We start from the raw sequence: 25,976 nt of genomic DNA on the forward strand, positions 1-25,976 counted from the left end.
AGCATTCGAAGATTAATACGGAACAGGGATGTACCTATGAAATGCAAGAAGGTAATATATAACACATACTATGTGCCAATAATTACGTATGGAGCAGACACTTGGACAATGATATAGAGAGACAAAGAAAATATGCAGGCAGTGGAGATTAAATTTTTAAGGAGTCTTTTGAGGAAGACTAGAAGAGATAGAATAAGAAATGAGGAGATCCGACAGACAGTGGATGTAGTGAAGCTTCAGGACAGAATAGATCAGGCACAGATGAGATGGTTTGGACACATGAAGAGGATGGATGCAGAAAGACTACCAGTAAGAGCTTACAATGCACAAGGAGTGGGAATAAGGCCAAGGGGGAGACCAAGATGTCGGTGGAAAGAGCAGATAGTGGAGAGTGTTAGGAGAAGAGGACAAGATTGGATCACCTTGGAAAGAGAGGAGTTGTGAAAGACCAGGAAAAAATGGAGAGGCTTAACTTCTATGCCGACCCAGCCAGAGGCAGGAAACAGCGAAGGATGATGATGAGTTGCCGAGAGACCAGAATGAAATGAAGTATCAAAAGTTACAGAAAAATGACGTAAAAGTGGGAGAAATACATAAATTTGAAAACTATGTATATTAACTAAAGAAAATTGTCGTTTCTGCAGGAAAGTCAATAACTCGAACATACTTTTTGCAATATGAAAAAAATATTGAGGAAACTGTCGTGTAAACCTGAGTGTTCTAAACGTATTGTAATTTTAAAATTTGTGAACAAAATACTATCCCAAAATAATTGTAATTCCAGAAACTCTATTATTCTTGTAACAATAATTTGTTGCTGGTGAGATCCTATATACTGACGATGATCAATGCTGTTAACGTACTGAGCCATTTATTGCTGGCACTATTCCCTTGTCAGTGCAGTGGAAAATCCATTGCTCGTTTTTGCACTGCAAGTTGTGTCTTACACAGCAATTAGTGACATTTTGGTGTCTCTTACACCATGAATATCCACAGGATTTGTTCCGCGGGTGACACAAACGAGGCACTTTTTTCCAGTGGTGCAGCAATCGAGGCATGTTTCTCCCCAAAATAGCAATGCAGCTAAAGAAACGTAGCTGTTAGCCGGAATATATTCATATACACGTATGTCAGTTAGTTATCTGGATATATGAATTATTCAGATACTAATTAAATAAATTACGCAGACATCTATAATCTACAATCTAGATAATCTGTATCTCCATGTAATAGACTTTATGAACCTCCTGCAAAATTAAGGGTTATTGTCGATTTTTCTGACGCTGTTGCCTCATTCAAAATTCACCTTAAAATGCTGAGAAAAAATGTAGCTGTAGCGAAATTTTCGTTACAACTACAGGAATTTTGTAGCTTCGCTACCGCTACAACTACAATTTTCAAAATGTAGCGTTGCTACAGCTACAGCTACAAATTTTGTAGCTAGCTACAAGTAGCTCGCTACTTCTGACCACTGATTAGCAGTTATGGCCAATGTACATAGTCTGTGCATAGCAACGATTATGCACCTTGTTTATGTGTCTTATGAATGATTTAAGTTTTAATAATGTAATCCACCTTGTTACAAGTTTTAATATATTTAATTATGAAGTTCCAATCTTGAGATGTTTATTTGTTTATGTCATAAATATTAGAACATAAGAAAATGGCGACGAGGATTAAAGAAGATTATTAATTACTACTATAAGTAGAATTATAGTAATTAAGTCCAAGTGAGCCAGTATGGTAAAACACAAGTTTTATACCTGCATTTGAGGCTTATGACCCAAGCAAGGATATAAATTTGTATATTAAAAATTCAAGGCTTTTATTGAGGCTAACAATATACAAGAAAGGAAACGAGTGTTTACTCTTATTTCTGTAATCGGTAGTTTACCATATCAAGAGCTGGAACACAGATTAAGTCCAAAGGATCCACAAGATTGTACCTTGGAGGAACTCTTTGATACATTGCCAAAAATATATGCAGAACAGGTAAATAAATGGATTCAACGATTTGCTTTTATGCAAATAAAGCAAGACCAAGGTGAGACAGCTACATTGTACATACATTGTTTAAAAGTTGCTGCAATAAGTTTACAACAGATGAATTAGATACTCATCTTAGAGAAAAGCTCGTGTTGGGACTACAGGATAGTATACTAAAAGATAGATTATTGTCAGACATGCCCAGCACATTCAAAAAGGTTTGTGATGTAGTACTCCAACATGAAATAATATGCACAAATAAAAATAAAGTCAACGAAAATGCATTTATGGTAGGTGAAAATAAAGAAATACAAGGCTCACATAGATTCAGTACAAACAATTTGTTTGTGAAAGCTCATTTTTCAAAGAATCAACAAGATACAAGAGAATCAAGATACGGAACAAATAATGCATACAAAGGAATGCCACAATCTAAACCCCATGGTTGGCAACATTTTAAATTTTTTTTAAAAAAAGAACAAAACAAACTGTTTTTCTTGTTTAAAACATGTTTTTTTTGTTTTGAACATAGTTTTAAACGTGAGTTAAAAAAACATGTTTTAAACAAAATAAAGTCAACCTTTTCCCAGTAAATTATAGTCAAAGTCGTTAAAGTAAAAATACTCATTTTTATGAGTACAGTGGCAGCAAGGATAGTTTATTTACCTTTGGAGATAAGGTTTACCATACTGCAGGGTAGGGGTGTGTGGGGCAGAATTTTTTGGGTCGGGATGGGAAATTCTTTAAATCCCGACATTCGGGACCGGGAAAATTCTCAATTTCCCGACAAAGTCGGGAAATTTTCGGACGGAATATGTTCGAAATTTCCCAAAGCTCTTGAAATCTTGAACTCTACACGTAATTTCCATCTTAAGTGCTTGTTTTTGCACTTCTGGTACAAAAACTAACAATTTCCGATAAGTGCCATACATTTACAATGCCGAAAATGTTGAGAATTGACAACTTTTTAAAATGACCATTTGGTATTTCCAGACTGCTTGGGATCTCGAAAAGTCAGGAAGTCATTTCCCAAAGTCGCGATCGGGATGGAATTTTTTTCCCCAATCTCGGTCCTGACTTTTCAGGATCCCGCACACCTCTACTGCAGGGACAAAGGTTGGGGGTAATAGCCCCCCTTTTTCCATCACTGCTGAAGTAGGTTAGGATTCATATTCATCTAAATTTCAAGAAACTAAATGTTATAGAATTACTATCCTCGTCCTGGAAAAATCAGGGTGAAATATTTTTTTGCTGCCTGAACAGTTTATATAGCAGAAAACAACCTGCAGTTTCATAACAGATTCTCCAGATCAATTTTATCTTTCCAAGTACAAAATTATGTTACCTAAAGTAAGCATCTGCGCGTCATTCAGTTATACAAGCCAATGAATCGTATCGCAAGAGAAATAAAAATCACGTCATGATCAAAATCAAATTGTGTATTCAGATATTAGTTTCCAGTTTCCACCAGTCTCAAACTTACAGGAAAGTACAAAACAAAGAACTGAGAGTTTTGATTTCTACAGTAAAGCACGGGTCTTTCTTGTCGCACAACAGTTTTGTTACCTTGTGCACAGGGTTGGCACGTTTAAAACAAAAGTTTTACACTTTGTTTTGTTTACAAATGTTTTAAACGTTTAGAAGCATGTGTTTTAAATATGTTTTTTTTAGAAGTGTTTAAAACACATTTTGGTACTTGATATTTTATATCTGTGATATTTGTTTTTGTTTGGCAAACTTGTTTATGTTTATATTTATATTTTGTTTATTTTATTTTATCTTGTTTCATGTGTTCATTTTAACACTAGTGTACTGTTTTACTGTTGTTTCTTTCCGGTTTAAAATGGCTTCTGCTGTACTGGAAATTTCAATAAATAAATAAATAAATAAATAAACCCTGTCTTTTCATTGAATCTGTCAATTAATCCATGCTTTACGGGTCTCACTTATCGCACAACACTTGAGCTGACGTCACGGGAGAAAGCTTTTTAATTTTGGCTAAATGCCCACGTTGTTAGGTTAGGCAGGCTAGCTATGTATGCACAACATACCAAAACTAATAATAATTGAATCCATTCAAAAGTTAGCACAATGCCATATGTAAGAAGAATTCTTTAATCATCTATTTTTTCATTAAACTGTGGTTTGTATAACCGTAATCTTGGAATGTTGTTCTCAGTTAGGTAAACCGAAACATCACACAGGTTTTTGTGATGTACATGGAGCTCAGTGTTCTTTTTCATTGTTTTCTATTTTGGACATATTTTGCAAGCCAAATTATGCTTGCTCTCCAGCTAGTCATATTAAAACTCCATTACAAAATAAACCGAACTGTGTTTTTACATTATTTCGCCATGTCCAGCATATTTCATAAATCAACATTGACATAATGTAAAACAAAGATGATTTTACTACACTTGAAAAGGCACATGGTATTTGAAAAATATGCAAAAACAACTTAATTGTTTATATTAAACGAGCTTATTCAACGAAACATATTGAATTTAGCCAGTTTTCACTACGTGTTCTTCTTGAAGGTTCCCATAACCACTTTTTGTACATGCAAAATAATCTAACACAGTTATTTTCAGTGGTTTTCACTACTATATCCACATGAAATCCATATGAAATCTTCCCCATAACCTCTAGATACCAGACTAGAAACATGGGTCAACTTGAAGTCAAAAAGTTTAAAGCTGGGGTATACTATCATGGCTGTGGGTGCAAACATACCTTCATATTTCCACTGGTAACATTTATTTAAAGGAAAACTCTGATGTGTAATACATATTTTGTAGCATGAAAAATCATTCTGAACAAAGACACACATTCTTCATCAATACTTATTTAAATGCTATTTATTGTTTCAGTTCTAATGGTAACAATATTTAAATTTCCTTTGTCATTGTTCACAAACAAGAAACATTCTGTGCTAACATTTCACTAGATCACCAGACACAACAGACAATTGTTATTAAATATGCTGCAGTGTTGAAGGCTCTAGGGACGATGTGCTTTGAAGGCTGTTTGGAAGAACCTGCACTGAGAGAGACGTAGGCACGTGGATCGCAAGAGCTCCATCAGCGACTGGCAAAGACTGTACTTGGAGTTCCGGAAGCATAAATGACTGGGAGGACGGGACTTCGATTTCTTGTAAAATGCTCCCAGAGAGAGCTGAGGATAAGGAAACGGTGGGGAAAATATGAAAGGAATCACTCTGGCCAAGAACCGATTGTTGCGGCTGAGGAATGATTGCATGAGTGGAGCCTTCTGAAGTGCTCATCAAGGGTAAAGAGGCAGTCTCCGTGAGATCCGTTAATGACGGATCTTGAATACGTAACGTAAGGATGTTGGAGTCTAACGTTTGCACCGGGACCTCGTCCAACACAACTGCCGAACTGCCCTGCTGGTCGGGGCCTAAAATGCCAACGTCCACTTTCGAAGGAACCATCGAACCTAGCAATGTCTGCACCGTGAATTCAGGTGGATGAGCTTTCTTCAAGTGTTCCCTCCAATGCTTTTTCTCCTTGAACTGCTTCCCGCAGGAGTTGCACTGGAAAGGCCTTTCCGTCGAATGCGTGCGGACGTGGCTCTCGTAGTGGCTTTTCCTCACGAATTTCTTCGTGCACATATTACACTTGTAATTGAATGCCCCGCGATGCACCTTCTTGTGGTTCTCGAAGGAAGATTTATGTACAAACTTCTTATCACATTGGTCGCACTGCCACTTCTGCATGCTGTCGTGGCTGAACAAATGAACTCTGTAATTCGTTTTGGCAGCAAAGCTCTTGCCACACTGCTCGCAGGTAAAAGGCTTCTGGCCTGTGTGGAGGAACTGGTGGTTCCGAAGAACATCTTTCCGATGAAACTTACGACCGCACACTGGGCAAACGTGGCGTGGCTCCTCACAGTGTTGCCGCATGTGCTCGGTAAGTTTACTTTTCTTCTGAAAACTCTTGGTGCAAATGTGGCACTTGTGAGGTTTCGGGATCTGTTGCAGAGGGAAACAGTCCACTTTTGCTGCTTCATGTTGCTGAGCGTGCTCTTTCAGGCTTCTTTCGCTCTTGAAGCCTTTTCCACACGTGTCGCAGAGGAAGGCAGCCTCTGTGGAGTGTGTCCTCATGTGCCTCTCAACCTCGTACTTCTTCGGGAACTTCTTTGAGCAAATGAGGCACGAGTGCATCCCGTTCATAGAATGTTTGCGCTGGTGCAGTGTCAGGCTACTCTTCTGGCGAAATTGTGCTCTGCACTCTCCGCATTCGAAGTGTTGGCCTTCTGTATGAACCTACAATTATAAATGATCAAATTAATACCATCATTTGTGTCAAAAATAAACACTTTTTAAAAAATTATCAGACCACTAAAAAATATTTCTATCTCCAGAAATCGTTAATGTCGCAGCAGAGTAGTCTAATTTACTAATGGTGCAAGTTTTACATGCTTGCATATAACATGAAGTCGGAAACTACATGACAACGTATTAAGAGTGAACAAATTTGAAAACTTAAGGGGAAAGGGACAATTTCCCCTAGGTCTTTCTCTCTGAGGCAGCTGGGGAGCACTGTTGCCAACTTAGCTCTTTTGGAAGGTACTTTATCCAGCCTTCGTAAATCTAGCTCCTCGAAAGTCAACTTTAGCTCAATGTAAGGTGAAATTTAGCTCTTTTATGGGCATCAGGTTTGACAACACTGACAGGATGGCCATAGGAGTCAAGGAAAAATGCATTACGCTTATGGGAGAATTATTTTATTCGTTTTCTTGGGGATATCAAACTTCGAATGGCGGAAGAAAACATATGATCGGGTAGATGATTGAAGATGATATTTGCGCTAGAAAGAGTCGAAACTCCCATTTGTTTAGCCGTAGCTTGAATTTGAAGTTGTTTCTCCATAAGGAATACATGGGATTCTGTAAATTCTTATTCATCAATTTTTCAAATATGGCATCTAGCTTAATAACCTGGGAAGTGGTGAATTGCACAATCATAGACATGTTTCACAGCACTTGCTTATCAGTGATCTGATAGCGCAAGCAGCTGGTAAAATCCGATCCTTTCTAATTTGTTCCTTTTTTTATAAAGATTGAGTATTCTTGGGTATAAAGTGAAAAGATTTTGTTTCCGAATTTGACTTAAGGCAAGCAACTTAACCACACTAACTGAGCATTGATAAGATGGGCCTACATTCTGACTTGCGCACCTTGGAAAATCTTGCCGTGAAATAAAGAAGTTTGGGAACCCCTGCTATATGTGATAAGTTGTGTAAAAATTTTGAAATTAATTTATTAGTTATTCTTGAATGATTCCACACCTAAGGCTATGGGTTTCAGTCTCCTAGGAGAAAATGTAACAACTTTTCTCAGCATATGGAAATTGGGAAGCTTACAAACGACTGGTGTCGTGCTGACCCCATGTCCTGTAACTAGTTGGATGATTGTCCACCTCTGCTGAAGCACTCGTGGGCTGTTGTGCAATGGGTTAACTCAGTGGTTCCGAAAGTGTGCACCTGGTATGCCATGGCTGGGTTACAGGGGTGCTGCAAAATGTTCCATTATTTTCACTGAAATGATACGATTGTTCCAAATATTTGGTTGATTAGTACTTTTTATTCATAATTGGGGAAAGAGACACGCGGTAGTATATAAATACGGTTTCGATTAATTTCAGTGGCCACTGCCACCATCCTCGTTGGAACTTGCTGTACTGTTGCTTGGCGTGCGTCTTTTGTTTGTAGTTCTCTCGCTGCCGTTAGGTGCACTGTTGTTAACTGGCATGCCATAATGCACTTCCCGCACGAGATAAACATCAATAGCGGGCAAGCGCACCACACTTGGATTCCCCTACTACAACAGTTATCACCCGGAAATAGCAGACGACACAAACCCAGACGCACAGTTAACAACAGCGCACCTAGCGGCAGCCAAAGAACTACAAACAAAAGATGCACGCCAAGCAACAGTACAGCAAGTTCCAACGAGGTTGGTGGCAGTGGCCACTGAAATTAATCGAAAAAGAAGAAAAAACAGCTTCGCGGATAAAAGTGAGTACTAGTTTCTCCGTATTTATTTAGTACTTTTTACATGTAAAATATTTTAAATATGTGCATATTTTTTTTTTTAACTAAGGCAAAAAACTTGACACTAGTAAGGGTGACACAATAAATGCTATCTTCTGGAACCTTTAGTTAATCTAAGCCTACTGTGACAACACAGGAAAACTCACTGGTGTGGCATTGTCAAAGCTTACCATAATAATGGTGTGCAATAATAGTTTTTCTTCAAATTGTGTACGCTCGTACTAACTTCAAGTAGCATGTAGTGAATATCAGGGGTCATAAGTTTAAATTTTCCCTTAGTTTCAAAAATATTTCAGTACTTTCTAAAATCCTTCCAAATTTCTCATGATATACGTTTGTTTTTCAAAATCATTAAGTTTTCACTTGCAAAAGTGATGAGAGTTTCACCAAAATAAACATAAACTCTTAAAATTCAACCAAATTTTTTGATTTGCAGAGCCCTTATTGTTTCAAGATTTTTCCGCGGTGCCAAGTCAGAATGTAGGTCTATCTAACACTTGCAACGGTCAGTTAGCGTGGTTAGTTTCCTTGCCTTAAGTTAAAAAATAAGCACATATTTCGAACAATCATATTTAAAACATTGTGTAGAGTAACAAGTAAGTGTCTTCAGTGAAAATATTGGAACATTTTGCGGCACCCCTATAAGTCAGCCAAGGTGCACACTTTGAGAACCACAGTTCAAAGTCTCTTGATCCATTTATTTCGTGTTGCGTCCCTTGCATTCTATTATTTACAAAACTAATTACATGTTTCTTTCAAAGGTAACCTAAATTAACAAGAATCAACTTTCTTGAACAATTTTCTGATCAAAATCCAATATGTCAAGGGAGAAAATGCATTTTCCATTAGAATATTCAATCTGCAAATAAACTAAAAACTTGTTATGAAAACATATGAAGTTTTATTTCATGACCAATTTTGATAGACCTTGAAAACTAAAAGAGTTTACAAAAGTATTCAAAAGTAATAAGTTGGGTGGGAGAAGAAATGGAGCTTGCCTGTGAGGTTACAGTGATTGAATATTTGAGAAGCAAACATTCATGTACATATATCTTTAGGTGCACATTTGTTACTATTGTTTGCTAATAATCTAAACATTTTCTATTAAAAGTAATGTAATAATGAAGATAACAGTCAGTCATGTAATTATGAAAATAGCATATTGTTAAGGGGGAGAGGGTCAATTTCCCCTATGTCTCTCTCAGGCAGTTGCCGAGCACTGTTGCCAGCTTTACTCTTTTGGAGCCAGACCCGACTCTTTCGTTTACTCGTTGGCCTCAGCCCCTCTTACCTCCACAGCTACTTATACAGTGCCATGACAGAGGTGATGATGATAATATTGTTATCCGCGAATCCTTTATTTTCGATTTCATATGATCATCAGTGGATTATTGAGATGGGTGATACCACCAAATCTAGATGTTGAAAACTAAGAATGAATTGCCATCACTTTAAAGTTAACGGAAATAGCAGTGCCCCCACCCCTCTGGCACCTAAAATTACCCTAGGAGGCACTTTATGCATCCTTTGTTAATCTAGCTCCATGAAAGTCAACTTTAGCTCTACTTAAGGTGAAATTTAGCTCTTTTATGCATATCAGACTTCGCAACACTGCCAGGGTGGATGTAGGAGGCAAGGAGAAATGCATTACGCTTATGGGACCATTATTTTATTCGTTCTCTCGGGAATATCATACATCCTATGATGTAGAAAAGTCCAAACTCCCATTTGATTAGCCATAACTTGAAGTTGAAGTTGATTTCCCATAAGGAATACATGGGATTCTGTAAATATTTATTGATCATATTTTTCAAACATCGTGTAAAGCCTAATAGTCCAATATTTATAAAGCCCCAATCCCACCACTCACTCACTGACTGACATAAATGTTCTCCCCATAGGCAAAAAACGCCCGATTACAACCACCCATGAAATTGTTCCAAAAGACAGACAAAAGTAAAAAATCGTTAACTTGGTCCATTTCTAAGGGTGAAAATGCCCTTTTTTACGTCCTTAGCAACAGTTTCCTCGGGCATTTTTTGCAGCACACATTGTTTCCTTCAATTCTTAATTGTCTAGCTACATTATTTCTCACAGATCAACAACAGATGAATCAACTCCTGGTTAGCGAAGGTGCTTCAAACAAGACTGACATCTACATAAGGAGTTTCAGTTCAGATACAATTACGTATATATTGGTAAACTCAATGCAAAAATATTTACATCGTGGTATAATGACAAATAATTATTTAGAGAGTTTGCCGTGCTTGTTGTTCACCATGGAAACTAGACTTTTCGTATTTCAAAATACGAGCATCAGAATTTATTAAAGAGGCAAGGTAGGAATTTGAGGGTAATGACGGAAAACAATTATTTTCAAATTACGTTTAAAAATGTTAAAATGACAAAATACATAAATATTGCATTTCCAATTTAGTGCCGCTATTAAATTCGTTTATGAAAAACATCCAACTAATTATCATCAAACGGTTATTAATTACTCAGTTTATTATTAAGAAAATAGACAATAATAATTAGAATATTTGTACCTTATCAGAACCCACACACACAAAGTTACTTTCTAAACTTTTCAAATTAGCGACTTATACACTTGTTCCCCTTCATTCAATACAACATGCAGACATTTTACCCCATCTATAATATGATTACGCCCACAACATGGCTGAAGGTCACGCATGCGAGCGTACAACACGTGGCTAAAGGCCACGTCAAAAGTACGCGAGTCACCTTATAAAACCGCTTCCACTTGCAACATGGAGAAAAATTCATACTCTCTTGTATAGTGAAGGTTTTTTTTAGTAGTAGTACCCATTCTGACGATATTGAAGTAAATGCACAACTGGTGCGCAATTGTCAGTCTTCCCCTTAATGGCCCCTTTACCTGCATGTGCAGCAACATGTTTGACTTCGTGAAGAAAGCTTTGGTACAGACGGAGCAGTGGAAGGACTTGTTTCCAGAGTGGATTTTCCTATGCTGCTCGCAAACGTCCCTCCTGAAGAACCTCTTCTCGCAGACATCGCAGGAGAAGCGAGGCTCCTGGTGGACGTACGTGTGGGCGTTCAGCTTGGCCTGCGTTGGGAACTTCTTATCACATTCTTCGCATTCAAAGGGATAAATACCTAGGTGGAAACACAAGCACATGAGTCCTCGAAGGGAGATATTTTGAGATAAAAATCCCTCCAAAATGATAAAAAGGAAAATATTTGTGTGTTTTGATTCAATACTTCAGAGAGAGAGAGAATATTCTACTTCATTCTAAATCATCATATGGGCTACACAGGAAGTCAGAGTGTGAAATGCAATTAAAATTTCAATGATACACTTGAGAAACCATCCCAAAAGCTTTTTTTTTATTTTAATATTTTATCCTTTAAATTAATTGATTGAAATCAAGATTTTTGGTGTATCGCGAATTTGCTTATTAATACTAATCAATGCAACACAAAAAATGTCAAAAATTTGTCTACATTTACGATCTTAAAGAGGGACTCTATTGCAAGGTTAGGGCAATCTGGATAATCCAGATGATAGATATCCTGATATCCTACATTGGGGATATCCATGTAATCATGGGTATCAGGAGCAAAGGGAGTCAAATCAGTCCCTCCTATCCTCTCCCCCTTTGGAAATTGGCATTATTCATTTCAAGTTACAAAAAACAGAAAGTTTGTTATATTTATTATTACTGTAATTACAGAAATAATGTTTGGTTCGTTAGCATTTGAATGGAATAATGTTTTCATATTCTACCATTTAATCCAAAGAGTAAGTGGTTCCACAATTGTCAAAATTCTAAAAATTAGTTATGTGCGAGAGGTCACGTAATATAAATTAAAGCTTTCTCTTGAACGATGTGTGTAAAGGTTAACAAAATATTGCACTAGATATCCATTGATCTGGTGTAGTGAATAGGAAAGTTTCCCAGAGGATATAATAATTAAAATAGATTTGGAACGAAAAAGGCTTATTGTAATTGGTTTATAATGGTTATTATTGAAAATAATGATCATAACCATGATAATAATAATAATTACTGTTGTTATTAATTCCTTTATTAAAGTTTTATTAGTGGCCTAACCCCTACAAAAATTTATACTTAAGCTCATGGCATGTGACATATTAATCCAGTTGACGGTTCCATGTTGACACATGACAAAAGATGGATGGATATCCAAATATTTGGATGGGATATATCCATATATACCCAGTCTTACCATAAACACCATCACAACTTTGCAAGATGGCTCCTTGCTTGGCGTTCAAAGTCAACAACTTCCCCTGGTGAGAATGAAAATGTGAGTCTTTGCTAGTTCAGCTACAGAAGCGACAGATTGACTGATTGATGTATTGAGTTGGTGTTTCAAGTCCACTTTATGCACAGTAAGGCTAATCGGGACTGGACCTACAGTTTCAAGTGGGATCCGAACCACTATGTGCTTCCACCGGGTACCAAACCCGGGACCCCTTGATTACAAGGTGATGACTCTACCACTGCACCATCGGGGAGGCACTACAGAAGTGATATAATGTTTGTGTTTAGATTCCATGATGGAATGGGGGGAGGGTGATTACAAAAACCATGTGGCTGTTATAACACCCCATAAGGTAGGGAAATCAGTGGACAAAATTGCAATACCCTCTAGAAGCTTTGAATCTTCAAGAAGATCCTATATCGTACTATCCAGCATTTCAATGAGCTGGAACATTGTAGGTCAAGGCAGGGATGGTCGTGCACCATAATCCTGTAAGGAGCATGAACTGAAAATTTCCAAAATACTGTCACAACTTTGGTTGTGTGTTGCAAAGTGACCTAGGACTGAAAGCTTACAAATGACATACAGGTCACTTTCTCACATTTGAGATAAGGCATCAGAGGGAAATAAACGCAAAGTGCCTACTGGAGTATTACGCAGAAAATGGGCACAGAATTCTGATCACCGATGAAAAAGTGTTTACCATGGAGGTAGTTTTCTAGTTGCAAAATGACAGGGTGTATGCCACCACCACTGAGTGCCATTTATGCAAGAAAGGGGCCAAAACATCAGCCTGAGTCTATCAGGAGACAGTCCTGGAGACAATAGTTAGGATCTCAGGAACACTTTCTGTCATGGTCAGGAGTGGAGCTTTCGACAGGATTCTGCACCAGCTCATAAGGCTTGAACAACAAGCGTGCCAAACTTCATTTTCCCCTGAGATTGGCCATCTGGCAGTCCAGACCTCAACCCTCTGGACTAGATATTGTGGTCTGTGCTTCAAAACACTTCAAAACATTGCTTTGTATACACAAGACTTATATCTGCGTAACACATATTTGTGGGATTTTCTGTTATTTCATTCAGAAACTTGTGACAGTATTTAGACTTGACAGATATCGAGATAATTTGATTGATAAATGTCTACAGGGTGGGAAATAACCTTTTGCTACGGGTCCACAGTAAAAAGTAACAACAATTAAGAAATTATGGTAATACCAAATGTTTACTACGACAATTGTGGTTACAAAAACAAAATTAAAAGTTAGTATGTCCGCCGTTTGCTTCTCTCACAGCACGAAGACGATCAGGGTAGGAGCTCAGAAGATTCGCAAACAGTCCGTATTCCATTCCATGTCACGGAGGACTTGTTCCAGATGTGCAAGAGTGTTGGCCGGGAATAGCGGTCCGGTCCGCGTTCCACTATCATCAAGGACTCAACTGCGTCCTTCAGAATAGCCCCAAAGTGCTCCGCTGCATTCAAGTCCGGTGATGCACCCGGCCATTCAGAACTGCTGAAGAAGTCAATGCCACTTCGCCGAAGAAGGTCTTGCTTGGGTAGCATTTGCCTTGAAGCAAGGTGCTTTGTCGTGAACTAACTTTTTATTTTGTTTTTGTAACTACAATTGTTGTAGTAAACATTTGGTATTACCATAATTTCTTAATTGTTGTTACTTTTTCCTGCAGACCCCTAGCAAAAGGTTATTTCCCACCCTGTACATTATAGGTAGTGACAGTTGCTTATATGGATAACCCAAATATCAGAAACTTAGATAAAAAAAACAGAGATATCTGGATATATAAATTGAGGATATCCAGCATATAGATTTCCACCATTCAAACAATTATTTTATCTTAATGATGGATATCCAGACAATTCAAATATCTATATATTAATTATCATAATTATATTAATATTCAGAAAATCCGGATATCTATCATCCTAGGAGTTGAAGAAAAAAGCTGCTATTAATATTTTTCATTCAAAATAATGCTTTACTACTTCTCTATTAAAAAATGAAATAATAATTCCTAACAAAAATGTTGATATATAAACACATAATCCTACAAATTATATTTTGATATATTTGTGAGCATTAATTTGGGTAGCACACTAATTGCAATACTCAGATATCAAATTTGAAATGATAGACCTTATCATTCTCAAAAACTAATAAAAACAAGTCACTGCTATCAAAATATATTGAATGATGTTATTCCCCTTGTGGTTTTTCATTGTGAGAACACTTATAACTGTATCTTTAATCAAACTAAAAATAAATGTCTGATGAAAGGAGCTGTGTTCTCCTGAAATGAAAAACTGCGTTTTTATGCTTGCAATAACCGTAGACTACAAGAGAAATAATTCTACAATGCAAGAATGTGTACATACAAGAAAAATTATTAAATGATGGCTTAAGTACAACTGCTAAAGGTTTTCTTGTTATTATTCATTTGGTTGTCTAATTTTTTTGGCAAAATGTAGCAATGAAGTAGCAAGTAGTGCTCAGGAATAGATGTAGCGAAGCAACTTTTGTAAGAGTGGCTCTAGACACTTTTAAAATGTAGTTTTCCGATCATTGCATGCAGAATCCTCTAAGGTTAAAAATACGAAACCAGAGAACGAGAAACACCAACATGCTTAAATTTATATTACAGTAAAACCTCGTTAATCAGGACTTTGCTTAATCCGGATAGGCAAAAGGCCACAAAAAAAAAGCAGAATGCAAGGTTTTAAATGTGTCTAGAAGTCAGCAAGAGAACTTCCCAAAGAAAAGGCAGTCAACCACTGATGAAATTCTGTTTCCCGCAGACTTTCTACTGTACTGTATAGTGTATTTAGGTCTATGCCCTTTAAATACACCATAATAAACGTGTTTTGTTGCTATAAACGGAGTTTTAATGCATTTTCTACTGTTCTTTTAGGTTATTTCAGTTAATCCGGACTTTCGTTAAAACGGTCAACTTATCCCCTCCATTAGTCTGGAATAGCGAGGTTCTATTGTAATATTGTCTGGAGCACCACTAAATATTTTTATTTTCATCCGTGACTGGTTTTAATTAATTCTGGATTGAATTGAAGTTGGGAGAAATTCTCACCTTGAATTCAGGACTGAATTAAAAATAAGATCCAATGTTTGAGTTACAAATTTAAGCAACAATAAAGAGGCAACGTCACTCTTTAAAGGAAGAAATAAACAGTGATAAGGGAAAAAAGATACAAGAAAATGAAATCAACTCGGTGAATAAGAAATACAAATATATCGGCATTCCGTATTTCAAAGGACTTTTGGAAAATATAGAAAAAGTGGCTAAAGAATTTGGCATTAAATGCGGGATGAATGCACCACGAACAGTAGAGAAACATTTCACACAATATAAAAAGGATGGGAAAGAAAAGGAGAATAAAACCGAAAATGAAAAAGGGGTTATAATATAACATGTTCGTGTAATAAAGAATATATAGGTAAAAGCGGCCGGAGCATGAAAATTAGATGGGGGGGAGCATGACAAAGACATAAAAGAAGGAACCCCAAGAACCGGACTATCAGAACACATGATAGAGGAAGAAGCAAGAAATAATGAGGGTTGATCATAAACCATTAAGTAGGAATGTATATCTGTAAAGGGAGGGATAATAAACTAAACAGAGAGGATGGGAACATTGATGAAAAATGGATTAAAATGTTCAAAAGGTGGGATACAACAAGGGAAAAAATCGCATTCCAGGTCAGCCTGGCAGTGATCAACGTGTCTCGTGAAATAATAGATTTTGAGCTAGATATGACGTAACCCAACTGAAGTAGAGGAGGGAAAGGGAGTAAGAGGTAAATACACCACACAACTCCGGCATTCCATGAGAGGCCTCCTTAGACAGCTGTACTGCGTTCACCGAGTCACTTCTCGAAAAGTGTTTTTAACGTGTTTTAGAAAATTTGTTTAGACTGTTTTTACCAATTTTTACATTAGGATTCCAACGTAATGGTAGGAATAAGACACCTACACATGTTCAGCTGCCTTAAATCACATTTTAACCTTTCTATCCATTTTTACCATACCTCTTGATCCATGTCTTGTTTGATGCAGCCAATGGTATAATTAAATTGGCATAGCCTACTACCTGATGAAAGGAGTAGTTACATCCCGAAACGTAGTTTCACGGAAATCATATACTCACCAACATAAGTACTTTTAGGTATGTTATATAAATTTTTTTCTTTTTATATTGTGCTGATAATTTAAAGTGTTTGAAGTTATTAAATCGTTATTCACACAGTCTTCCTTGTCACTGCGTACATTACAAGGAGTGGTTTCTTTCTAGTGGTACACAACACTACCAGTACATTTTTCTTGGAATGAATAACAAAAATAATTAGCATGAAACTTTATTTTAATTAAAGAAATGAGTGTGCATGGGTAACTACATGGATGTACAATTATTAATGAACAAACCACTTACGATGAACACCATAACAAAGCAACATGAAAACCTCACCCCCTGCCCCCTCAGAAATAAATCTACTCCTCTATTCATTATCTTTATACAATTTTCAATTCGTGTAATGTTATTAGGTGCAAAATTCTGTAAAACTTAATATTTTATTGTATTTGACTGTAAATGAGTTCTAACTATATATATAATATGTTGTTACACTATCATAAATTTTAACATTATTGTATGTATTAGCATTAACACTACTGTTAACATTTGTGTTTATTATTAACATTATCTTTGTGCATATTATGTTCAGCATAAAAGGGACTTTGGTCGTGTGATGGAGAAATTAATAAACGAAATGAAATACTTGCAAGTGTCCACATTGACTGGATGGGGCATGAAGGAAGAGTGGCATATTTCCCGGGAAAGAGAAGTGTATGAAGATGAAAGATGATACAAAGACACAGGAAAAGAGAAATAGGTTGAGATCATGAGAGAGCGAATAACTTCTCAACCAAGAAAAATATTGGTGAGTTGTACAGAACGTGAATGTGTAAAAACAAGGAAATGTAGAGGCAGCACACTGAACCGTCGTGAAGGTGACATAATTATCCAGATTAGAGGCTGGATGAGCCCAGGACTACTTTATGCAAGAAAAAGTCCCATCTGGAATAGAACTGGGGCAGCACTCACTTACAGGTTGGACAACTGCAGCTCAAGGATTTTGGGGCATTTAGCAGAAAATTCTGCTGCACGGAAATGCAAAGTTTTCCCCAGAATAAAATCAACAAATAGGAAGGAAAAAAAACACTTATTTTGGAGGTTGGTGGGAGAAATAACTCTGGAAAATGTTATTCGCTAAACATACCTGTATGGAGGGCGAGATGGGAATCCCTGCTGACCTTCTGGGTGAAGGATTTCCCGCATATCTGACAAGAGAAAGGTTTCACCTTCTGGTGGATCACCTGGTGAGTGTCGAGTGAGCTCTTCAGGGCAAACAGCTTCCCGCACGTGGCTGCAACCAACAGAGAATTTACACTTTACCTCCACCACTTGTCTAGAGTAACACACCTTGATAGTCAAGCAACATCACCTCAAGTAGCCTCAAGAGGCAGAAAAGTAAAGTAAGAGAAGAGAATCCAAAATCTAAGCAAAATTGGATAAAATATCAATTGTTTGTGTCTACTGAAGTAAATACACCTTGCCAATGTGCTGGATCTGCTTGTTGCCGTGTCTACTGCTTGTCATTAAACATGCAAGTCTGTGAATCTTCTTGCATGTTATTTACTTGAATTTTAACATGAATATGACTGATACAGTTCAAATATTGTGTGTGCATTACGTGTGCCAGAATTACATATGTAAAATATGCAAGTGTTGATATATTTTTATGTATATGTTTCTTTTAACACAATAAATATGTTGGTGCAGTGTGTTAGTTAGCCAATATTAAATATACGTACAAGGGTGACAGCAGGTTAAATGGTCAAGTTTCAATCTCATCATTGAAGGTCCCACCCTCAATGTGTCTTCATCAATTTCATCTAATCATCACTCATCCTTATCATCGTGATTAGCTTAAAAGTGGCAGAAGAGCAACATAAAATAACAAACATACAGGGTGCTCCGTAAGTTTGCAATCACACAGATAGGGAAGCACGATATGTGGCATGATATAGGAAAGAGGGAATTTTTTAGGATACATTACAAACATGGTGGCTATCTTTTTTCTGAAATATGTCAGAAGTTCACAAGAAACATGATGGTGTGCTTATCTCAATTATGCTGTTTGAACCCCAAATATTTTTAATTGCACACAGCTGAAGGGATCTGAACTCAGGACCACAGTCTTATGTTTTCATTACACATTACTAAGGTAATTGCTGCATAAGTTGAAATGAAAATTTAGCAATTTCTGGGGAACAAAACCGACCAAAGCAGCTACCCTTGACACCCAGAGGAGTCTGCTGTCATATGCATAGTTATTGCAGTTTGTTCTATTGATCTTTTGGTGATTATCTGGATATAAACTTTACCTTTGCACTGTTTTTAAGGAACAAAGTAGTGCATGTGAAAGTGTGTTTTACATTGATTAAAAAAGATCATCGCAAAGTTTTCATAATTCTGATTTCAGGAAACTAAACCAAAAAAACTTCCATGTAAATTCCCTCAATCTGAAGGTCAGGCAGGGCCTATTAAGCTGTTCTCTGGCTTTCTTTACCAGAGCTCATTACTTCTTCTCTTGAAGTAGCTCTCCAATTGTCCTCAACACTATACACTATACAACAATTCAAGTAGTAATGGCTTGCACCAAGGACAATCTCGCTAACCATTTATACTCTCAAATATCACAATCAACATCACGACAAATGGCAGTGAGACATCGAAGAGGGCATTTCTATCTCATGCAATTACTTTAACCTGGAGACAAATGCTTCCAAAATTTAATCAGATTAAAGAAAATACTGAAATATTTTATAATATTTACAAATACGAGGTGCATTTCAAAAGAAAGGGCCAATTATTTATAAAAAGTTACTGGCAACAGCAAAACATCAAATAGTTGGAAACCCAGCAATCATATTTTTTGCTAATCAGCTGTCGGTTATTCTGTGTGTTAGAGCATGTTAAAATGGCTGCGTGATTACACAATCCCGACAGTTGAGAAGAACGGTCTGTGATTCCATTCCTTAGCGCCAAAGGTCATGATTCTGCCAATATTCACTGAAAATTGTGTGAAGTGTTTGAGGAAAAGTAAGGCAATGGTGTTTTAATCCACACCCACCAAAGGCGAAAAAGTTCAAACAAACTCCATCTGCAAGAAAAGTCATGGCAACTGCGACCAAAAAGGTGTGTTTTGGTGGTTTTCATCGAGTCTGGGAAAACAATCACATCACAGGTGTCCTGTGAAACGGTATCAAAACTCAGATGTGCCATATCAAACAGACTACATGGAATGCTGTGCTTGGGAACTGTTATTTAACACGACAACGCTAGATCACACACTCTTGCCCTCGGTCACCAGACGACTGAAAGGTTCAGATGGGTACTTCTTGATCGCTCTCAGTGTAGCCCAGACCTTGCATCTAGTTACTACCACGTGTTTCTGCACCTCAAAAATTGCCTTGCATCTCAACGATTTAAACATATGGAGGTGTTGAAAATGACACTGTTGTATTATCTGAATTCTCAGATGGCAAACTTCTATGCAGAGGGTATAAAAAAGGTTGTACCACGGAACTAAAATTCCTTGGAAAATTATGGTGACTATGTTGAGAAATGAAGTAGATACATACATGTTTGTAACCACTAATAGAGTGTTGCTACACTTCTTTCCTTCTTTGATATAATCAATTGGTTCTTATTTTTGAAATGCGCCTCTTACGTTCTAATTATAAAACATTATAACAAAATACCTGACAAACAATTTTGCTTAGCCCACTGTTATAACCTACACATAAATAAGATGTAACCGAGTAAAACATATTAAATGTCAGATGCCTGTTGAAGCAAGTTAACAGTTAACATTTTCCTTTAAAATATACTGCATGTACAACAATCTTTTTTAATATTCATGGATTTCTCTAAGACTTTGAAGATTTTTACAAAATTCTTTGACTACCACATCTCAACTTTATTTAATTTACTTTTCAAATGTATCAGAATTTCCAGGCAAGTAGGAACTCCGATAATTAGTAGCTATAGTTGCAGAGATTATGACATTCCTAGATATAGAAAAGCCATATGATAGCATGGACAGAACAAAAATTTGAAAGGAGTGGAGGAAGACATAGTGTGTAGAGTGCAGAGCCAAACAGAGCTGTGAAGACACCAGTGGGAAGAACGGAGTGGTTCAGTATAAGTAATGGACTAAAACAGGGAAGTGCTCTTTCCCCACTGCTCTTCATAATTACAATGGATGCAATTAACGAAGAGGTGGGGAAGAGTATAGGAGAAGAAGAGATGAAGGCCCTGTTGTTTGCTGATGACTTAGTAATATGGGGAAACAAGGAAGAAGTAGTACAGAGACAGCTTGATAGCTGGAATGAGGAAATCAGAAGAGCGAGAATGAAATTCAGTTCAGAAAAGAGCAAGGTGCTAATAACAACAAGAAACAGAGCCAGAAATGAACCAACAATACAGATGGACATGGAAGAGTTGAGGGTAGTGGAGAGCTTCAAATATCTAGGAAGCATTATTGAGAGAAGTGGAAGAATAGATGATGAGGTAAACAGAAGAGGACAAGTGGGTTGGTGGATTATATCAAAGTGTTCGAAGATTAATATGAAATGCAAGAAGGTAATATACAACACATACTATGGAGAAGAGAGTTGGACAATGACAGAGAGAGACAAAAAAAGATGCACGCATTGGAGATGAATTTTTAAGGGCTATATTGGGGAAGACTAGAAGGGATAGAATAAGGAATGAGATCCGACAGACAGTGGGTGTGGTGAAACTTCAGGACAGGATAGATCAGGTACAGATGAGATGTTTCGGACAATGAACAGGATGGATGCAGAAAGACTACCAGTGAGAGCTTACCATGCACAAGAGTGGGAATAAGGCCAAGGGAGAGACCAAATTGTGGGTGGAAAGAGCAGATAGTGGAGAGTGTTAGGAGAAGAGGACAAGATTGGAATATCGTGGAAAGAGAGGAGTGGTGGAAGACCAGCCAAAGGCAGGAAACAGCAAAGGATGATGATGAGTTGCCGAGAGACCAGAATGAAATGAAGTACTCACGACATGCGAACGCAGAGTCCGTGTTCTGTCGGTGCTCCCTCACCAAGTGGGAATCCAGCAGCTGCTTGGAGGAGAAGCTTTTGGTGCACTGCTCACACACAAAGGGTTTCACTCCTGGAAAGAGAAAATTCGGTCATATAGTTATGACTCGATGAAGGTTCTCAAAGACTGCCTAGGTGATATGTTGAAAACCAGGTATGGCATGCATATTTCGTTTCTGACAAAAACACAAAATGTGAAATAACACATTCTAATGTTAATTGTTAAAGTTTCTGAAAGGTGCATTTTCCTACCCTCTTTTGTTACAAAATGATGCTAAAAGAATTGCGAAATAGAGTCTTAAACACGAAATTTAGAATTTATTTAGACACAACACATTGTGAAGTTTGGATTATCCTGAGAGTTATGCAATTCACAGAAAATTGATCAATTCTGCTGTAAATATCAGAAGCAAAAATGGAGCCCTTTGTACATGTAAAACTTAATACTCTGATAACTACATAAATGTGCTATTAGAAGGGTTATGTTTATTTTCTAATAAGTGCAGTTTTAAAATCAAAATTTGGATTATGTTCACAATTTTAAAACCAAAATGTTATTTGATATACTACATTTGATCCATTTATTTCACTGCTATAACACAAATTTTCTTTTATTGCCCACTTTTGAACCCAAAATTGACTCTCTTTTGTACCGAAATTTTGCTTTTTTATTTACCAAATATATGTGCCTCTAGCAATCAGTTATTGCTCACCCACTACTTGCTCACAGTTACCATGGCGAGAGTATGAAAAACACATGTATAATGAAACTGTTGTGTTTAATGGAATGAAAATGAAATAGCAAATTAATATACCAGAATAAAGTGCGTACATACCACAAAACCAACTTTTCAAAGTTATATAAATTTCAGTTCCTGAGAGGATGTTGAGATTAATACAACTTTGAAAAATCACATTTGTGTATTAGTATATTAATGGAATTTGCTTTGTAAGGTATCAATCACAAAAAAAAACATGTAACCAAATTATTTGTAAGTGGAATAAAACTTTGATCAATTACTGAAACTGAAGATTCTACTTTTAACACAGTCAATCTGCCTCATATCTTATAATTTGGCACACACAGGTGACATACTATGTAGAAATTTAAGTGAAAATCTGTTTTTAACTGTGTTGAATTGTCTCTCAAATAGGGTTTTTTTTCCCCTCCGGGAGATTAGTTGGTGAAGCAAATCTAGAGCCAGAGACCCAGACTCGAGACCTGGTCAAGACTGAATTCTTCACTTAAATTTCTCTAGTCACTTACCATGCACTTACGCCAGCAATCTGGAAGTGTACGCATGCCTGAATAGCCTGCAGTACATCATTAGTCTTTCAGGGAGGCAAAAGAGGATGGGGGATTCACTTCAGTTTCTTCAGAGTGGTCGTGGTGAAGCTGACAGTATGTGGACGGGCATTATCATGAAAAATGACGTCGATGTTTGTGGTTGTTCAGTTTTGTAATGTGATTAGTAGGGAAAGGATTTTAAGGTGCACAATTATGGTTGGGAAAGGGGATAAAAGTTCTGAAAATGTTTTGAAAGAGGTGCCTTTTTTTTCAAGGCAAGGTGCGTTTATTTTTCTGCACCTCCTGCATATAAAGCACACAGACCACATAGCGAAGTGTGGTTCTGCCGAATAGGTTTTGTTGAAGTTTATCTTTTCTCTCGTGGGTTTTGCAACATTACCTTGGAAACTATTGGGGCTGCAAAGATTATCCCAATTTATAGCTCTCGTTCTGCTCTACAAAATGAGACAATCGGATTTTATGTAGTTGCTCCAGAACAGTGAAATTTATTTTTCTGTCCAATTTTTTAACAAAACATGAAAGAAAAGCAAGGAAAAAGGTGATGAAGCATCAAAGAGGGCGTTAAAAGGGGATGAACGTGCTAATCTCACGAAAAGGTGCAACAAAGTGTGTTCATTTTACTTGATTTCATGTCATACATATATAAAACGATCAGTATGAAAACAGTTACATTTTTGGAAAGTTTCTGCACCTAAAAATTTATTCCCTAGTGATTAGTGTTGCTCACTAGCTGGCAGTGAGGTCCTGCTACGTGAAGTACGTGTCATAAGCATGACTTAATAAGAATTAACTCTGTGTCTTCGTGTGTGTGTGTGAGAGCGAGTTCAGCTTGGGCACAAGTGGTGGTACTTTTCGTTGTCGTACAAATTGTATTTTTTGTGTGTAATATCCGTTATTATAATACAGTTTTGTAAAGGTAAACTGTGTGAGATTTCATTCTTTCACACACATAGGATCAAGACACTCCTGGACTTGGGAAAGTTATGCCAAGGGTTTTAATGGTGTAACGCTGCTTCGGTGGTCTTTTGTTGCTGATCGTGGTCTTTACTGGGCCTTCAAGGAGTGCCAAGAAATATTCAGCATTTATTGTGTGATGGTCTGTGAGGAAATCCACATACGGTAGCCTTCTGAGTCTCAGAAGAAGTGCTCATCATCTTCCCAGCTGACAGTGGGATTTTCGCATTTTTTGGCCGAAGCCCACATGACATTTCTCAACATTTTTTTCAGCACCATTTGGCAGCATTTCTACTGTCTCTTCAATCTTGAACAGATTTTCAGCACTTAACAACCATATTTGTGTTATTTTCCTGTAGTTTACGGAAAACTGTTTTCTTATGCTTGTAATAACTGTAAACTACACGAAAATAATTCTACAATGCATGCAATGCGTACATACAAGAAAAACAGATTTGTGTTGTTTCATGAGACATTTGCATACTTCTCACTGCTGGCTAATTATGCTGCAGGAAATGCACAGTGGGAAAAATGGCCTTCAATGACCCCTCCTACCTACCAAAGGGAAGTTTGAGAATTTCTACCCAAAATATCTGATTTGACCTACGTCCACCTACCTTTTCGTATACTGTAACAGTATGAATCCACACAGGCGCCAGGGACAAATTGCGGACTGAGAAGTTTGACAGCTTGTTTCATTGTATATGTACTGTATCGGTATAGGTGCCCCTCAAAGAAAGAAAAAACAGACGAAGGGAGTAAACTTCCCTAAGAGAAAGGTCAACCTCATTTGAGGTCGCTGAGCAAACGAAGCCCTGGGTTGTTGGAATGAATGTGAAAGGGAAGCGTTCAGGCAGGGAGGTGAAAGGGTTGCGAGGGGGTTGACTGTGGACTTTTGACATCAAACGACAACCGTTAAACTTTGAACAAACCATAATTTATATTTCCCCAAACCTTGTATATTGTAGGAAAGAAAATTTTCCAACTTTAAAAATTACACTGATATGAAATTTTAACGAACCCTGCTAACAGAAAGTGATATGTAGTGAGAAGGGATGCAGGGGAATGGTATCCCTAAAGCTAGAAAAAAAACTTTCACAAAACACCCCCAGCATCCTCTGTCACCATGTTAAAGCATAGGAGCATTTCTGCACCTAACCTCAAGGCTCATTCAAAGATTCCCCCAGTTCCACTTCAAGCGATGATTTCAATTCTAACTCATTGTTCACAGAGTCCCAGCCATGCCCTCTCGGTAGAAATGGATGGCCTGAAAAAATGTTACGAGCACAAGGTGCAAGTTTTTGCATCCGTATTAGCAGCAGCCATTAAAAGTTATCAACATTGGTTAAAACTTGTATGAATGAATTGCCTCAGGTCTATTCTAATAATTCATACTTTCCATTCAACTATGTAAAAGAAAAATCATACATGGGCCCAGGGTGGATAAAAAGTCATGAATATCATTTTTCATGTTTTTTTATATAAATAGATTTTTTAATTTTAAAAAAACATGCTTACAATTGCTTGTATGTTTTTGGTCGATTGATTGATTTGCTTTATTTTACTTCGCTTTTTGTGCCACTTTTGGCTAATTTGCGAAGATGGGGATGACATATGTAAAAGGGATGTCGGAAACGTTTGATAGAATGCTAAAAGACTTCAGACTAAGAGGGGAAATGAGAGCACCCCGAAATATTGAGAAGTATTTTACAGAATACAAAAAGGATGGAAAGGGATGTAACGAGGACAGGGATGAGAAGGGCGTATATCGAATAATTTGTTCATGCAATAAAGAATACATAGGACAAACTGGAAGGAACATAGGAATATGCTGGGATGAGCATGACAAGGATATTAAAAAACTGGTACCGAAAACGGGGCTATCCGAGCATGTTATAGAAAAGAAACATAATATTAGAAAAGAGAAGTGGTAAAGAGATTTTTTAAACAAGCTGACAGAAACATTCATGAGGCAGCATGCATTTGTATAGACAGGGGGAAAAAATTAAATAGGGACGACGGCACCTTGGATGAAAAATGGATCAAAATCTTTAAACGATGGGGTAAAAACGATGACGAGTCTGTGAAATTCCATGTCACGCCGGAAGTGACTCATGCCGCATCAGAAACGATAGAGTTCTCATTGGAAGGAATGT

At 37.2% G+C, this 25,976-nt stretch overlaps 1 protein-coding gene across 5 annotated transcripts in view; it reads right to left on the reverse strand.

Moving 5' to 3' along the window:
- Positions 1–4,182: 4,182 nt before the first annotated feature.
- Positions 4,183–25,976, reverse strand: part of LOC146002324 (uncharacterized) — a 60,735-nt gene continuing 38,941 nt past the window's right edge. For 3 of the 5 annotated variants that reach the window (XM_083140037.1, XM_083140036.1, XM_083140035.1), the window contains 4 exons: positions 21,517–21,630; positions 17,642–17,788; positions 10,963–11,201; positions 4,183–6,271 (listed from right to left, as the gene is read on the reverse strand). In XM_083140037.1, coding sequence (XP_082996163.1) covers positions 4,961–6,271; positions 10,963–11,201; positions 17,642–17,788; positions 21,517–21,630 — 1,811 coding nt within the window. In that variant the 3' untranslated portion in view covers positions 4,183–4,960. The remainder of the gene's footprint in view (positions 6,272–10,962; positions 11,202–17,641; positions 17,789–21,516; positions 21,631–25,976) is intronic. The other 2 variants (XM_083140034.1, XM_083140033.1) reach the window with 1 other exon arrangement.

Source organism: Lepisma saccharinum, chromosome 18 (assembly GCF_977018435.1).
Source record: "Lepisma saccharinum chromosome 18, izLepSacc3.1, whole genome shotgun sequence".
Classification (NCBI taxonomy): domain Eukaryota; kingdom Metazoa; phylum Arthropoda; class Insecta; order Zygentoma; family Lepismatidae; genus Lepisma; species Lepisma saccharinum.